Source organism: Trichosurus vulpecula, chromosome 3, assembly GCF_011100635.1.
Source record: "Trichosurus vulpecula isolate mTriVul1 chromosome 3, mTriVul1.pri, whole genome shotgun sequence".
Classification (NCBI taxonomy): Eukaryota; Metazoa; Chordata; class Mammalia; order Diprotodontia; family Phalangeridae; genus Trichosurus; species Trichosurus vulpecula.
In genome coordinates, this window is record NC_050575.1 from 280,008,041 (window position 1) to 280,025,036 (window position 16,996).

The 16,996-nt window shown below is 34.2% G+C and overlaps 1 protein-coding gene across 1 annotated transcript in view; it reads left to right on the top strand.

Moving 5' to 3' along the window:
* The window catches only part of KIZ (kizuna centrosomal protein), a 228,942-nt gene that overhangs the window by 137,292 nt on the left and 74,654 nt on the right, over positions 1-16,996 (top strand). Inside the window, 2 exon segments of the mRNA XM_036751962.1 lie at positions 10,900-11,034; positions 15,065-15,223. Coding sequence (XP_036607857.1) covers positions 10,900-11,034; positions 15,065-15,223 — 294 coding nt within the window.

A 16,996-nucleotide genomic window follows, 5' to 3' on the forward strand; every position in this document is an offset into this window, starting at 1 on the left:
ACTTAGCACAGATGGATTGTGCACTACAAAATGTAACACATAATTCAAGCTGTCAGCTTACTCAGACTGTTTCCAGGAAGCAACCTGTGTAAAGAGAAGGAGCCGTTGTTTGCTGACCCCTGATCCATAGCCTGCTGCAGATTGTCATACATTCTGTTTTTCTTTATGTTGGTGTCCCTTCCTTCCCCTTCTTTTTAGTATTGTGTGCCCTTCAAGTGGCACCCTGGAAAGACCACCCACGGATAGTAACACAATAGAAAATGAGGTCTCCACTAAAATATAGGTTTTGTAAGACATTTCGGTAAAAAGAAAAGTACTGTTTAACTATGTGTTTGTCCTTTCTACAGTTGTTTTGTGTTACCAGCACAGTCTACAAATTTATACTTCATTGTTATCACACATGTAGCTGTTGAAGCCATCAGTTTACAATCTTTGAAATAAAACTTCAAGTATAATTTATATGTATTAATTTTTCATGTAGCTTATAAATAACTTTTTTGGATTTATGGTGGGGAAATTTGGAATCAGAGTGGGCAAGTGCACTAAACCTAAAAAAAGTCTTAATAAATTATTTGTTGTAATACCAGATTTTAGAGGTGGTAGCATGGCATTGGTCTTTAGTGAATTCTTCTATTTAACTCCTGAACAAAGCAGGCAGTCTGGAATCTAATTCTGAATAGGCATTTACACCTCTGTAAAAGGATTAGCTGAATTCAATTGTTAAACTGTTTAAATCTTAATTTGCATCATTATGGAATTGTAGCCTCCACCAAATCCCAGTTGGCTCTCCATTTCACTTGTTACCTATAGGTGGTCACTAGGGGTTTTCTCTTATTGGTGGAGATTCATGAAGGTGCCACATTGCTTAGAGTTGCCCAATCAATTAATTAGGTTGAATCAATATCTCAGAATATGATTGATAATAGTTTATGTTAGCTTTTTCATCAGATTTTGAAAGAGAAACTTTTGTGTATTTGTCTTGTCTTTTACAAATAGGAATTTGTTTTATTGCTATCATTTACACTTTAAAGAAAATTTTAGGCCCCTTTGAGGTTATTAATTTATTAATTATCCTTATAAATATTTACATGAAGATTAGATGCAGTTATAAAGCAGAATTCAATTAATATATTTATAACATAATGTGGGTTATATTGTTGTTTGAATATAAAGACTTTTTATATTTAAAAATAATCCATTGCAGATACCTATATATGAAAGAAATCTTGTTTTTAGTACTCAAAAGGTTTTTCATTTATAATGACTTTGTATAATGTATATATGACAGATATTCAAATGGAAAACTATAATTTTATCAGTTTTTTAGTTTCATTGCCTTGCCTGTTAGTTCCAGCTCCTCATCAGTGAAGTAGTAAAGCTCAGAACCTTGAGCAGAAGGCATTGGATTAGGGGTCAGAACCATGGGCTTCACTTCTCTATTCAGTCACTAAGAATTGTGTAGCCTTGGGCAAGTTACTTACTCTCTTGGACCTTCGTTTTCTCTGTGAGGAGAAGGGGTTGGATTCTATCAGGCTTATTAAACTTTTTCCATCCTTTTAAACCCCTTTTCACCCTAGAAATTTTTATGCAACCCCAGGTATATAGGTATGTAAAATAGGTATACAAATCAAGCATTTACTGATAATAAATCATAAAGAAATTAATTTTAAAACAATTCTTTGGTATACATATAATTTTACCAATTTAGAGACAAAAGCAAATTTGCATACTAATGAGATGAATGTGCTTGTTTATTTTTATGTAAAGAATTAAATCTTGGCAAAATATTTGATACTGCTGGATGTAGAGCATCTTCAATGGTTTTTTTTAGTTGATTGATATTTTGATTTTATTGTTGTCAATGTTGAGAGTGCTGCTTTGCATAAGTATGCAGTACAAAATGGCAGAAGTATGTTTAGGGCCATTTCAGAAATTGTTGGAAATTCTGCGCTAATCCCAAGCCAAAATTCATTTAATGACTTTTTAGGAAACTCAAGTTTTAAACCTGTGTCTCTCTACAGCTTGGCAAGTTCTTCTTGAGCTTTTAATGGCAGATGACTGACAATTTTTATTTCAATTGAATATGGTTTATGAACTCAATTTAGTTTTTTAGAAGCAGAATTTGAAGGTATTTCTGAAACTATCTCCAAGCACTTCAGATGATAAATTATAACTCTTACAATTAAATCTTTGGGAAGGTTATTTTCAATTATAAAATCATCTGTAGTAGTAAACATTTCTAAAGAACCATTTTTCACCATATTCTTCTATATGTTAACTTTTTTAGTAGAACTTTCAATTTTATCTTTTAACATAAATATGTTACATTTTTTTCATGAAGCACTATGTTTAAATCATTTAGTTTCTCAGAAATATCCAGCGAATAACACAGTTTTGAAAGCCATAAGTATTATGAAAAAAAATTAACAAAGTCAGATTTCTGCTCAGTCAAAAATATAACAGTTTCATCTTTCAGTTTCAGTAATCTGTTTAAACTTCACCCTCTTGAGAGCCATCTTACCTCTGCATGTAGTAATAAGCTTTTGTAATCAGAGTCCATATCTTTCCAAAGGTTTGAAAACAAATGATTGTTAAGGGCACAACTGTTAATGAAATTAATGATTTCGATAATATCATGAAGCACAACATCCAACTGGTGATAATTTTTGGCTATGAGTGCCTGCCCTTGGTCCATACAGTGAATAAAAGTGATATGCTCATTGCCACCAGCTTTAACTTTTGCTACAAATCTAAAATTCTTGCCTGTCATTGCTCCAGCACTGTCTGTATAGACTCCAATGCACTTTTTCACTGTAAACCTTCCTTTGCAAAAAATTCATCGACTTTAAGATATATATATATATTCCCCTCTTGTGTGTCCTTCTAAAGAGTCACAAAACAATAATTCCTCATGTATGCTTCCTTCATAAACATATCTCATATAAAGTAACAACTGTGCCATGTTAGAAATATCGGTTGTTTCATCTAACTGAATCGAAAACTTTGGGCTGCCCTTAAGCCTGGTAATAAGCTGCTAGAATTGGTCATTAGTAATTTCAGAAATTCTTTTGGAAACAGTATCATTCAATAAAGGAATTTTATGAATTTCATCCACATACATTTTCCCATGAACTATTTCTGACATTTTAATAGCAGCAGGTAACATGAGATCTCCTATTGCATATGGCTTTTGAGTTTTTGCAAATAAATAAAAAGTTTCTTAAGCTGTAAGTACTTTTTATGGACAGTAAGAAATTTCTCAAAACATAGTTTTTCTTTATTTGAAGATTTTAAAAGTCGCTCAAAATATTCCTTTGGTTTATTGCAGTGTGCTGCACACTTGGTATTAAGATGTTTTAGTTTGGTTGGTCTTGAAGAGGATGATGAAGTTCAGGTATTAGGTCCTCTGAAAGAAATCAAGAGGCAGATTTTCTCCTAATCTAGACGGCTTTATCGAGGCAAAAGCAATAGGCTTCCTCTGAAAGAAGGACTAGTGATTTACGGAGGGACAGGGGCTTGTTTTTAAAACACAAGTTTTGGGCACTTAGCCAAGAGTTCCTGCATGAATAGTAGGGAAAAAGGTGGCAGGAAGGGGAAGCAGGTGTGCTGAGTACAATTCAAGGATGCGATTACAAAACAAAGAATTTAGCTTTCAACATTTGGTCCAGTATAGAGAGCTAATTATGTATGCAGAATATGGGCTAAGAAGCAAAGTTTTTGTTATCTGACAGAGGTTCCTGTTACTGGACAGATTTAGACAAGGCCCTCATAGTTGCTGGTAAAAGTTAGCCTCAAAATTCCCATTGTTACTGGGCAAAAGTCAGCCTTATCAGGTTTCATTCCCTCTGCAGCCAAAATTTCGTCATACATTAAGCAAAGAAGTTTTTCCACATCATCATCGTTATTAGAAGTAAAGGCATATTGCAAAAATGGTTCAACATATTTTCTTTTTCTTGTCAATTTAGGTGTACTACAACCTGGTAGCAAAGACTCTGCTACATTGTCATCAATATTTTTACCTCTTCCACCTAAATTTAGCCACTTATCCATAACCAAAAAATATTTTTGTCCTAAAATATAAATAAATATTGCTAATAATTTCTCAAATAAATACTAGCTTTAGTTTATGAAATTGCATTTGTTTGCGCTTAATTTTAAAAATTGATGTTAACACATATATACATACAGCGGTGATGGTGGAGAAATATAAAGGGCTTTTGTCTTTACTTGCTGCAATTAAACTACTTATGTTTCTGTAAAAGAAGGAGATAACAGTTTTTAAAATCACACATTTTAACACAATACAATCCAAAGATAGACTAATTTGATACGTGCATGATGAGGAATGACTGTAGGGAAATGTTAAAAGTCTTTATTTCCCTTGAAGACTCAGTTCAAGTGCTACTTCTTACTTGAGACCTTTTCTGATCTCCTCATGTATTAGTTCTGTCCCCTGCCAAAATTGCTTTGTTTTTATTCTGTATTTTACTCCCTCTCCAATCTATCCTCCACAGAGTTGCCAAAGGGATGTTCCTAAAGTACGTGTCTAATGGTATCAGTCTTAGACTCAATATACTTCATTTGTTCTTTGTTGCCCATTAGGATAAAGTGCAGATTCTTTTGTTTGACATTTGAAGCTCTTCTTAGTCTGGTCCTATGCTGTCTTTCCAGACTGTTTTCACTCTATTCACCTTTACACGTGCTGCACTCCAGCCATGCTGCAGATCCTTGTTATTCTTTAAACATGAGATTCCATTTTCTGACTCTGGGCCTTTTCCAAGACTGTCTATCCCCTCTTCCTGGAATGTACTCTCTCCTCAGCTTTGCGTCTCTTGGAACCTCTGGCTCATTTAAAGGTCAGTTCACATTCTACCCTCTTCAGCTGATTTTCCCAGTTGTTAGTGTGACCTTACACAGTCACTGTGCATTTATTTTCTATTTCTCCTGTGTTTACTCACCTGTATCCCCCTAGTAAAACATACATATTTGTATTTGTATCTCCAGCGCCTACCAGAGTTCATACATAGTTGGCACTTAATCAATAGTTGATTGAAGTAAATATATGCATATGGGGGCTGGTAGGTGGCCCAGGGGTGAGAGCGCTAGGCCTAGAAGTTAGGACCTGAGTTCAACATATTTCCTAGAAAAAGTACTCATTTATTTTGTGTTAGTTTATTGTGTTTCAGTTCCCTCATTAACCAAAATTGCCTACAGCAAATTTGGGGATAATTTGTTATTTGTAAACCCTAGAAAACTGTGATTAAAATGTAAAAATATGTAACATTTAATATTAATAATCTTTTGAGGGTAATGTTTAATTTGGTATATACTTCTCAAAATATGACTGAGATAGATTCTTAGCTTCTTTTCTATAGAAACTGAATAACAAAGAACTAAGTTTAAAATCTTTCCATAGCATCTTTATAAACTTTAAAAAAAAATTGGCCCCAAGTTTTGAAAGCTTGCATGTGCCTATCCTAAGTTGGAAACCCAGGAGTGTGTGAGTGTGTGTGTGTGTGTGTATTTTTATTGTTGTTATTGTTCTCTTGTTTTTTAAAGCAATAAAAGACAACAATCTAGATAGATTTGCTACAAGTCTTCCCAGTAATGGGGCTTGATTAAGTAGGGGCTTCCTAAGGGCCTTCTGATTCAAAATCTATGATCCCAAGTGTGTAATATATAATAGCAAAAACTAGTTGGAAATCTAATCTTTGAAAATGGAATTTCGTTGTGTATAAAGTTTGACTAACAAATTCCTGAAAGAGCTATGAATGAAAGAGTTCAAATTACCAAACGTTTATTAAGCACCACCTTCCCCAGACCTGAGTACAACGGACTTTGATAAGTAATGTAGAAACAAAGACCAAAATCTCCCGGTTTTCCTGTATATATCTTGTTTGTACATAGTTGTTTGCATGTTATCTTCCACATGAAACTATGACTTCTTGGAGAGCAAGGAATGTCTTTTACCTTTCTTTGTAGCCCCATCACTTAGCACAGTGCCTGATATTGACTAACTGACTAAAAAAAAGTCTGTATTCTCAAGAAGTTTGCAGGCTGGGGAATCTACCACAACATGAAAATAGTCAAATACAAGGTAATTTCGGAGGAAAGAAAGCACTAAAACTGGATGGATTGGGAGAGGCTTCTGAAGAACATAAAATTGAGCTGAGACTTCCAGGAAGCTATGGATTCTAAGAGGTGAAGACAAATAAGTACTACCTCTCAAATTTAAGGGATGGATTATGGAAAGGCAGGGAGATGGGAGATATGATGCTGAGTCTGGGCAACAGCTAGTAGGCCAGTAGACAATGCAAGGAAGGGGAGTATTGTGAAATAAGTTTGGAAAAATAGGTAGGTGCCAGATGGTATATCCATAGATACCAACTTCAGTTTGTGTTTTATCTTGAGGTATTAGAGAGCTACTGAAGTTTTTTGAACAAGGGAATGACATGGTCAGACCTGTGATATAGGCATATTCATTTGACACCTGTGAAAAGGATGGATTGGAGAGGACTGGAAAGAGGCAGATCAGTTTAAGGTTTATTGCAGCAATACAGGCAAGAGATGAAGAAGACTTGAACTAGATTAGTGACGGTGGAGAGAAAGGGAAGAATGTGAGGGATATTGTCGATATAGAATAAATAAGACTTTGCAACAAATTTGATATTGTGGGAAAGGAAAGAGTTGAGGATAACTGAAGTTTAGACCCTGGATGAATGAGATAAAGGCAGTGCCCTCATTAGAAATAGGGAAATAAGAGGAAGTTGGGCTTTGGGTATATGAGGAAGATGAGATCTCTTTGGAGCATATGAAATTTGAGGTGGCTGCATTTAGGTGTGGATATCCTTCAGGTGGTTCGTAATTTGAAATTGGTGTTCTGTTGATTGAGGAGATAGATATATAATATGTATTATATTTTAGGGGAGGAGATTAATATATACTATGTATATATGTATATATATATGTATGTATGTGTATATATGTATATATATATATAGCAGTCATTCATTTAGTGATATAATCATTGATAAAAAAGAATACATGAGGAAAAGTTATAAAGTTTTGAAGAAAAGTAGTTGATTAGAAAGGGAAACTAAAAATAAAGTTTCAGGATAGATATTCTAAGAAGTGCTCTTGTCATTGGTGCCCAAGCCTTCCCCTTCCATAGGCTTTTCTCTTCTTCTAGGATCTCCCTTCTAATTCATCTTCCCTAAGGTAACCATTGCTTAGGTACCTCTAACCAGATTTTATCCCTGGAAATGATCTAATGAATATAATTCACAGCAAAATGTAAATAGGCAGCAAGATTTCATGTGTCTTCTTTTATCAGTATTGATATTTTGTTAGGCAGCAAAAGAATAAAACTCAAATTGTAGATTTTGTTTTTTCTTTTCAAAAGTAGAGAAAGAATTTGAAAGTAAGGTTAAAACATACAGGAGGATGTCCACCTCTTTGGTCCTCAGTTTCCTCGACTGTAAAAAAAGGGAATTTGAATAGAAGGCCTCTGAGTTTCCTTCCAGCTCTAGATCTCTAATAGGATGATTCTGTTCCTAACGGTACAGTCCTTTTTTGTGAGGTAGAGTTTTAAAACCTATCTTCTTGATTCGTATCTACGCAAAAATGATTGGTGACTCCAAATTATAGCACAATTGCTATTGGAGCCTTTGTTTTGATTGTACCTAGGGCTATTTCATATAGAATAGCTGCCTATATTAGTAATAATTATTCAGTGTAAAATTACTTCCATAGATATTTCAAGAATAAAAATTTTCCCCCTGAATAGTAGGGCATAGATCAAAGTTGGGCTACAAAAATTTATTATTTTAAGATGTGGGCGAGGGCAGAGATTGTATGTAAAAGATATCCATCACCAACCTTACAATCAGATTTTTGTGCATTTGCAACTCTGGCATTTCATTTATTTCATTCTTAGGGGTTTAGCATGTTGAATTAATTGGGTCAGAGAAAGACGTCTTGAAAAATTTAGTCCAAAGTAAGGGAAATATTGTAATAAGAATTGTATTGATCTAAGGCTTGGGAAATTTTATGTATTATCAAAGTACTCTGTTAAAAGTTGAACTTAAACCTAAATATAAAAATTCTTTCGCTTAACCAAAACTTTTCTGACTGCTTTTGAAAGAGTGTTTGCTAATTTTGATTTGGGTACTTATAAATGATTTTCAGTTCTAAACTGTTGAAAAGATAATTGTACCTTATGCACTCTAAATGCCCATCATCTGTCCTTTAGGTTTTCACTTCTGACTCTCCTAACAAGGATGCCACTTAAAACTTTTAAGATAGGAACATTTCCATTTTGTATACTATGCTGTAATCAGTTTCTTTTACAAAGGAATGTAATATTCTAATAAATAACTTTAATTCACTCTTCGTCTAAACCAACTGTTACAGTAGTGGCTGACAATTCTTTTATTGCCAATGCCTTCCCTCAGTCCTTCTTGACTAGGGGATTAACTTTATCCAGCCCTTCTTGATTTAAGGATTAACTTCAATATAGCCTTACATGATTTGAGTAGCTGTAGTCCATGGTACCTTGTTGATTAGATTCTTGCCTGTTATGCTCTGAGAGATGATCCTAGTCTATAAATTCTCTTCTCTCAAATCTTTCCTTAAAATGATAAGCTACCTTTCTATTATTTGTGAAATTGTCACTTTTTTGGTGCAGTTTTTAGGAAAAACAGAAAAAAAAACTGTTCTTATGAGAGTTATTTTTATCTGACATTTCTGGTCTAAATAAAAATTTAGTTTTTTTTTCTGAAGAGCAAAAGTAGATTATTATATCTGACACTATGCTCAAATATATTATTATTACCTTTAAATTTCTTACCCTGTTTTCAGACTTTGATAATAGTTATGTTGAGTAAATATTTCAGAACATCCAGAGCAGAGGTATCAAATTTTGCCTGTGTTTCTTGGGTCCCAAATATAGTATAACACACATAATGTTAATTTGTGGCGTCGGGGATCAGCTTCTGAACTCTTTTGTATAAAAATTATAAAATTTAAACACATACTAAATTAAGAAATGGGTTGTGTTCTCAAAGTTCATTTCTAAGTCATTTGGAATTCAAAACTCATTTTTACCAAGAATACAGGAATTATTGAAGGATATAAGAGTTTGTAGGTCTGGGAAACTCCCTGGCCTGGCACTTTAATTTACCAACACAGTTCTCCTAATTCCTAAATTTAGCAGATAATTCCTTGGGAGTTGCCTTAGGCACTGAGAAGATAAGTGAATTGCCCAGGATCACACAAGTTTGTATGTGTCAAGAATCAGGATTTTTTTCCACCCTAGAAATCAGCTCTGGGGACTCTCCCTATCGTCCCACTGTGGACAAACTATAGAGAAACTCAGGTTAGCCCTTTATATATATGTGAAACAAAGCGTTTTAATATATTTGTATGAAAGAAATTCTCAGTCAGGAAATCCCCAGATATTTTTAGCTGAACAACAATGGAACTTTGAGGTTGAGTTGATAGAGTATCTAGAAGACGATATTCCTATCTCTTTTCCTTTCCCTTCCATTTCCCTTTTCTTAAGCACTTATTTAAATATAACCATACTAGATTAACATATTGTGCTGTTAACCAGCTCTGCCCCTGAAAATATGCATAGCACACTTTTTAGTTTAACCTTCACTATTAACATTTTCTTAAGTCTAAATACTCAACAAAACAATAAATCAAGCCCTGGTTTGTAGCACTTGCCAATTTGCAGGATGTAAATGCTCACACAGAAAAATTAATAATTAACTTGGTCAAGTAGACTCTAACACACCCCTGCTAACATGTAAATAAGATATGATCCTGGCCCTCAAAGACCATATAGTCAAGTATAAGAGAAGATGTGTGCACATATACATATGTATACAGATATATGTATGTATAAATATACGTATACGAGTGTATACATGTGCTTGTTTGTGTATCCATCTGTCTATATCCAGAGGACTTGACTATAATAAGTACAGATAGAGTATAGTAAGATAAAGTATAGTATTTCTCTGGTGAGTGTGAAATTACTTCTGGTAGGGGACCAGGAAAGGCTTCATTGAAGAAGAGGGGAAGGTAACATTTGAATTGGATGTAAGTTAGTTGTTACTTAATTGAGGCCTGCATATATACAGGTATATGCTTCCTTTACTTTTCTTTTCTCAAGTATTTCTTCCCAAATAAGTTTTATTCTCAAATCCTGAATATAACTAACTATAGTTCTTTATCATCCTTTTTAATCTAATTAGCCAGTCAAAAGATTTTGAAGAAACAATTTTTTTCTAGTAATATAAAAAATGTATTTTAGCCTTGCACTTATTTGTGACTGTTAAATATCACTTCATTTTATTGGGCTATTCCCTAAAGAAAACAACATCTAAAACCAACATTTTTCTAATCCTTGTTGCTATTGAAACATAATTTAAATTATCCAAAATGTACAATACTTGTGGAAGTGTGAGAAGGTTGTTATATAGTTAGAATAAAAGGAAGAATTTTTTTCCCATAGAACTGATACAGTATTGTTTTTTTTACTGAGAAGTAATTCTCAGTGTTGCTAAATATAGGAACAAATATCTATATCATAATTCTTTTCCCCTTTAAAAAAAATGCCATTTGTGTAACCTCAGTCTCTTTGCACTTTATGCCCTCATAAGAATATGCTCTGTTTCAACCTAAATTGGAATTTAAACAAATGAATGTTTATGAATTTGTTTGAAATTCAAATGAATTTCGAATGAAGTGAAATTTTATTAAATGAAAATGAAAATTGAAAGATGAATCTTAAATTTTTCCCTAAAGACAGAAGTTGTTCAATAATATACTTAGCCTTGATTAGATAAAATTAAATACTGTCACTTTAAAATTTTTATTATCTTTCTGCAGGAATTATTTGACATTCAAAGGATTCTCCTATCTGTTACAATTCATAGAAAACAAGTTAGCCCAAGAAAGCCTACAGTCTGTGGAACTCTATCAAAAAGCAATCATAGATCAAGAAAGATTTAACTTGCTAATAAGGTTTGTACCATTTAATTTTTAGTAGAAATGGATAGGAATAAGGTTACTTGACCTATGATTTCATTGGTGTATAGAACTTCCAGATGAGGAAACTCTTTCAACAGGTACAGGCTTGCATCTTCTCTGCAACTTACAGTCTGAGAGAGTTGCCTAGAGAGGCACTTTGAGAGGTTAAGTGACTTAGTCAGAGTCTTGCATAGCCAATGTATATCAGAGGCAGGTCTTGAACTCAGGTCTTCCTTACTCTGAGGTAGTAGCCATATAAAGCAAAGGGGCTGGATTTGAGAGAGAACGTAGCAATAGAATCAACAGAACCTGGCAAAGCATTGTATTTAGGAGTCAAGGAAGAGAGAACAGTCAGGGGGAACTCCAAAGTTGCGAACCACCCAGGTTCACTGGAATGATAGCAGTGACCTCAGCAGAAATAGGAAAGTTTGGAGGAAAATAAAATGTGGAGAAGAAGGTAATGAGTCCCATTTTGAATATATTGAGTTTGAGAGACTGATGGGTGGGAGACTGAAGAGGAGGTAGGAGGAGGTGGGATTAAGAGCACACATAGATGAATTAAAATTGACAAGAAAGACCACTTCCTTTTTAGAGACTGGAAGAAAAGAGATGGTTGTGTATGATGTAGAATAAGAGAGAAGTGGGGAGCTTGTGATGAATAACGACTCTACTTTCAATAAAGTAGGAAACAAAATTTCTTTACTGGGGCTGCAGCAGGGTAGGAGGGGGAATTAGTATAGGGAATTTAAGGAATGACCTCTTGAGAGGCAGGGTGGTGTCATTCAGTAGCAAAAAACCTAGGTTCACATCTGAGCTCTGCCTCTTACTATTTATGACCTTGGGAAATTTACTTAAGCTCTGTAGGTCTGAGTTTTCTCACTTGTTAATGATAATATCACAAATAGATGTGTGTATGCATATGTATGTGTAAATATACATGTGTGTGTGTCTATCTGTCTATTTATCTTTCTCTCTATCTGTGTCTCCAACCCCAAATGTCCCACTTCTTTTTGAAAGATCCTTCCAGTCACCTGCACTTTAAACTTTGGAATCATCTTTGGCTCTCCCTTCTTTCTCATCCACTTCATCTAATCAATTACCAAGTCTTGTTGATTTTATTTTGGCAATATCTCTTATATATGTCCCCTTGTTTCTTGTCATATTGCCATCACCTTTGTTCAGGACCCCATTACATCTCACCTGGACCATTTTAATAATATATAATCTTTCTGCCTCTAGTTTGTCTCCTTTTCCAACTATCCTTTACAAAGCTGTCAAAATATCTTTTTATGAAATAATCTTCCTTATCACTACCCTACTCAAAAAAGTTCAGTGGTTCTCCATTTCCTATGTGAACAAATGCTATTTGTTTGACATTTATGACCTTTCACAATATCTCCAACTTTACTTTCTAGCCCTGCTTGACATTCTACCACTTTCTACATTCCATCCAACCTACACTACCAGATGTTTACCCAAACTTGTCCTGATTACTCCCACCTCCGTACATTTGTATAGTCAATCTGTAATGACTGGAGTAGATTGTCTCCTCATCTCTGCCTGTTGGAATCTTAGCTCTAGTGTCATCTCCTCCAGGAAATCTTCCCTTATTACCTCAGGTGAAAGTCATCTCTCCTATTACACTTATGTAGACCTCTCCTTTATTCCTATCAGAGTAACATGTTTAATGTATATTTTCCAGTTTGAGTTGTAGCTTTCCTCAAGGAAAAATCTCTAGATTTGGCATTCAAGACCTTAGACACCAGTTTCCTCATAGGTGAAATGTGGAAGTTGGATCTGATACTCATTGCAAAATTTTAGAGATCTATTGCAAATCCTATGATCCTAAAGAGCAAGAATTGTGTTATTTTTCATCTTCATATCCCCAGCTGCTAGTAAAATGCCTTGTACATAGTAGACACTTAGTAAATTATTAACATGATTAAATTTCATTGACATGGCTAAATAGTATTATTGTGCGAGATTGAAATCTAGCGTAATTCAAAAGAATTGTCGCAAATCCTTAGCACAAAGTTAGTCATCTTTTACACAAGAGAGATTTCCACATTATTCTCTCTGACAGTTTAGGCACAGTGTTAGCAAGAACCATTTGTGGATCATTGTGTAAATATATCTAAATATATTATTTTATAATCTAGGCCTGAATCCTGTCCAGTCATTGAATAAGTATTTATCATGTGCAGCATTATATAGTGGACAGAGAGATAGCAAACTGACCCTAGATGCCACCTCTGACATATATTGGCTGTGTTACTCTGGGCTAGTAACCTCTCGGTGCTCTAGACAACTTTCTAAGGCTACAAATTGCAGAGAAAGTGCCGACCTGCATTGGTAAAGGGAGTTTCCTTATCTGAAGTTCCATGTATGAATAAACTCACAGGCCTAATTCCTGTCCCTATCTCTATGTTCCTACTATACATTTAGCAGCGATCTTAGGTGCTGTGGGAGCACCAGTTCCTGCTTTTAAGTAGTTTATAATCTAGGTGAAGAGATGAAATATAGTATGACATAATTAGAGAAAGCTTACGAGGTAGTATGCAATTAATTACTAGATTATGTCACATAGTATATAAAAATGCTTTAGGAATTCTGAGAAATTAAAGATCATTGTGGGTTGCTATAGGCAGGAAAGTTCCCTGGGGAGTTATTACAAACATTGGAGAAATTGTATACAAATCAGAATATGAATATATATACAAAATTCCATTTTAAAGATGAAAACCAGTAAGTTGCACTTTTCATTTTCCATCCCTTCCAACTAAGCAAAGTACTATTATAATTGAATTTTAGTATATTGTAAGCTTCTCAAGGTCAGAGGTCATGTCTTATTTTCTTTGTATCCCTCATATCCTAGTATGGTGCTTTGCATAGACTAAGGAGTCATTTAAATTCATAAACCTTAATAAGCACTGACAATATACATGGTTAATATTAATAGCTTGCAATACAAAGGCAAAGGCAAAGGACTCAGCCCTTAGGGTGTTTCTAGTCTAATGGGAGGAGGGAGAGAGAAGACTTGTACACACCTATATATATGTAAAGTATGTACAAAATAAGACCAAATCATTTCAGAGAGAGATAGGATTAATAATTGGGGAGATCAGGAGAGCTTAATGTAGGAGACATGACCAATATCTTAACGAAGCTAGGGATTCCAAAAGTCACAGATGAGGAGGAAATGCAATCCAGATATGGAGCACACTTGTGCAAAGACATGGAGGCAGGAGATATATTGTGTATGGGAAACAGCTAGAGACTAATTTGGCTGAAATAAACTGTACATTAATTAATATGAAATAAAATTAGAAAGTAGGTGAGACCTAAATTAAATTAAGGAATTAAATGCCAATGTCAATAATTAGAATTGTTGAATATATGCAAGTGGTCATTTTTTTCCACTTTGAAATACATATACCTCATCTAATCATTTTTATTCCCTAAATTCATAGCAATAGCAATAACAAGTTTTAAAATTCCTTATGAGTTATAGATGTATATACCTTGATGATAAAAAAAAAATAACTCTTGCCTTTTCTTTAGTTCATAGATTTAGAGCTAGAAGAGACTTAGAGACCATGTAGTCCAGTATCCACAGAGGTTAAGTGAGCTGCCCAAGGTCACACAGGTAGTAGGCAGAATCACCAGGAGTCAAATCGTGGTCTTCTCTATATCTAATACCCTTTTGACTGTACCACAATGCTACTTTTTAAATTCAAACTTCATGTAATTCATTATCATATGTACACAGAAAGATTGCCCAGCTAAAGTATAGTTTGAGCAACAAGGAGTTAAAAGTGGGTTTGATTACCATGTTTTTTAAAGCAAGTTTTCCAACATTGCTCTGTTTTACGTCTTTGTCAAGAGACATTGTAGTTACTGCATTTTATGTCTAGATTATATTACAGATATATTTCAATAAACCATGAAGAACTACCATAGATTCTATAAGCTGTTGGTCTGTGCTTAAATAAACATTTCATGCAGCACCTGTTTTATTTTATAGCCTTTGTAATCAAACTGACATTTGAAAGAAGAGACCTTGAAGCATGTGGAGCAGTGTCCTTCACCAGCTTCAGAGATTGTTACAGCACACATCCGCTAAATGCCTCTTACCTGAGGAAGCTCTATTGACAGGTAGTAGTGTGGATGAAAAGCCAGTCAGGTATTATAGTAATGAATTAATGCTATTGTGTGGTTGCAATTCTATTCCATTTGTCAGGATGCTATACAGAGAGGTGACTCAAACTGAAAAGTATTGCATAAGATTTGTCCAATCCTAAGCAGTTGTACCATATTTTAAGTGATCTAAGCCAGCGCTTAGATTTTGTTTACCTATGTTGTATGTGTCTTTGTAATTGATTACATCTCTATTGTTTGACTTTCCATTTTCCATAGTTTTGTTGGCTTATACAGACTCAGAGTAACATGTTTAATGTATATTTTCCAGTTTGAGTTAGATTTAAATGATTTATTTCTTGAGGGATAAGTGGATATATCTGCTTTTGTTGATATATACTGCTCTATAGATGATAGCTACTATTATTATTTTAAAAATCTGAATTTATGCATGTTAGCACAGTTGTATATAAAAGTGTTTTGTTTGTTTTATTTTTCAAACATTCTGGCCACCCCTGGGCAGGGCACTTCAGATACCCTATTGTACAATCAATTGACAACCCCAGGGTTCTGGGATTATCTTAGCCTTTAACACGTCGGGCCCTAGGCTGGTTTCTAAGCATTCAGACCCATGTCATCTAAATAACTTTCTCCTGTAAAATGAGACTCTTTCTCTAGAGCCCTGAGAACATGTTTCTGGACCAGGACTGAAGCACATCTTTTAAGCATCCTAGGTTTATTCTCCCCAGAAACTTCTGTGTATTGTGGCCTATGAGTTGCCATTAGTTATTTTGTACACTGAAATAGTTATTGAAAAACAACTTTGAAAACTAAAAATTGTACTAGCTCTAATTTTGTTTAAACCTGGAATTAGGTTTTTTTAAATAAATTCTTACTTATGTCTTTTATTTTTTGCACAATTGTAGTGTCTCCCAGAATTGCCTTTCCTTCCCCTCCCAGAAAGCCATCTCATATAACAAATAACATTTTTTAAAGACAAAAAAAGTAGAGGAAAACAACGTAACTGAGCATTGAAAAAGTCTGAATATGTATGTAATGTTTAATACTTGTGAACTTCCCACCTCTGCAAAGAGATGGAATAGGAGTATTTCATATCTCTTCTTTCTAAGCTATGCCTGTTGTTTATAATTTCACAACATTAATTTTTCACTTTTGTGTGTGGTTGTTCTTTCTATTTAAGTTGTAGTCATTTCGCATATTGTTTTCTTGACTCTACTTACTTCATCCTGAATTAGTTCATGTAGATTTTTTCCATACTTTGTTTCATCACTTTCATTCATCTTTTTTACAGCACAGTGATAAGCCATTCCCCATTTGATAGGCTTCTACTTCATTTCCAATTCTTTGCTATCACAGAAAGTGTTACTATAAATATTTTGGTATGCTATATATGGGGACTTTTTTGTTCTTATCCGTATCCTCCTTGGGGCCTAAACCCAGCAATGGAATCTCTGGGTCAAAGTATATGGACCTATTAGTCACTTTACTTACATAAGCCTATAATTAATTTAATAAAATAAATAAGCGAGACATCTTAACAGAGTGAATAGAGTATTATAGACATAGTTAGAAAAACTTTCACTTAATAGTTATGTGAACTGGGCCAAATCACTTCACTCTTCTGGACCTCAGTTTTCTTAAGCAGAAGTTGGACTAGGTGGCCTCTAAGAGTTCCTCTATGATTCTAAATTCACATACCGTATTAACCCACCAAAAGTTACTCTGGATGGCTAAGTAGATGAGTGGCTATTCACAAAACTTATTTAAGTATACAAATGATAAAATGATTTATTTTAAT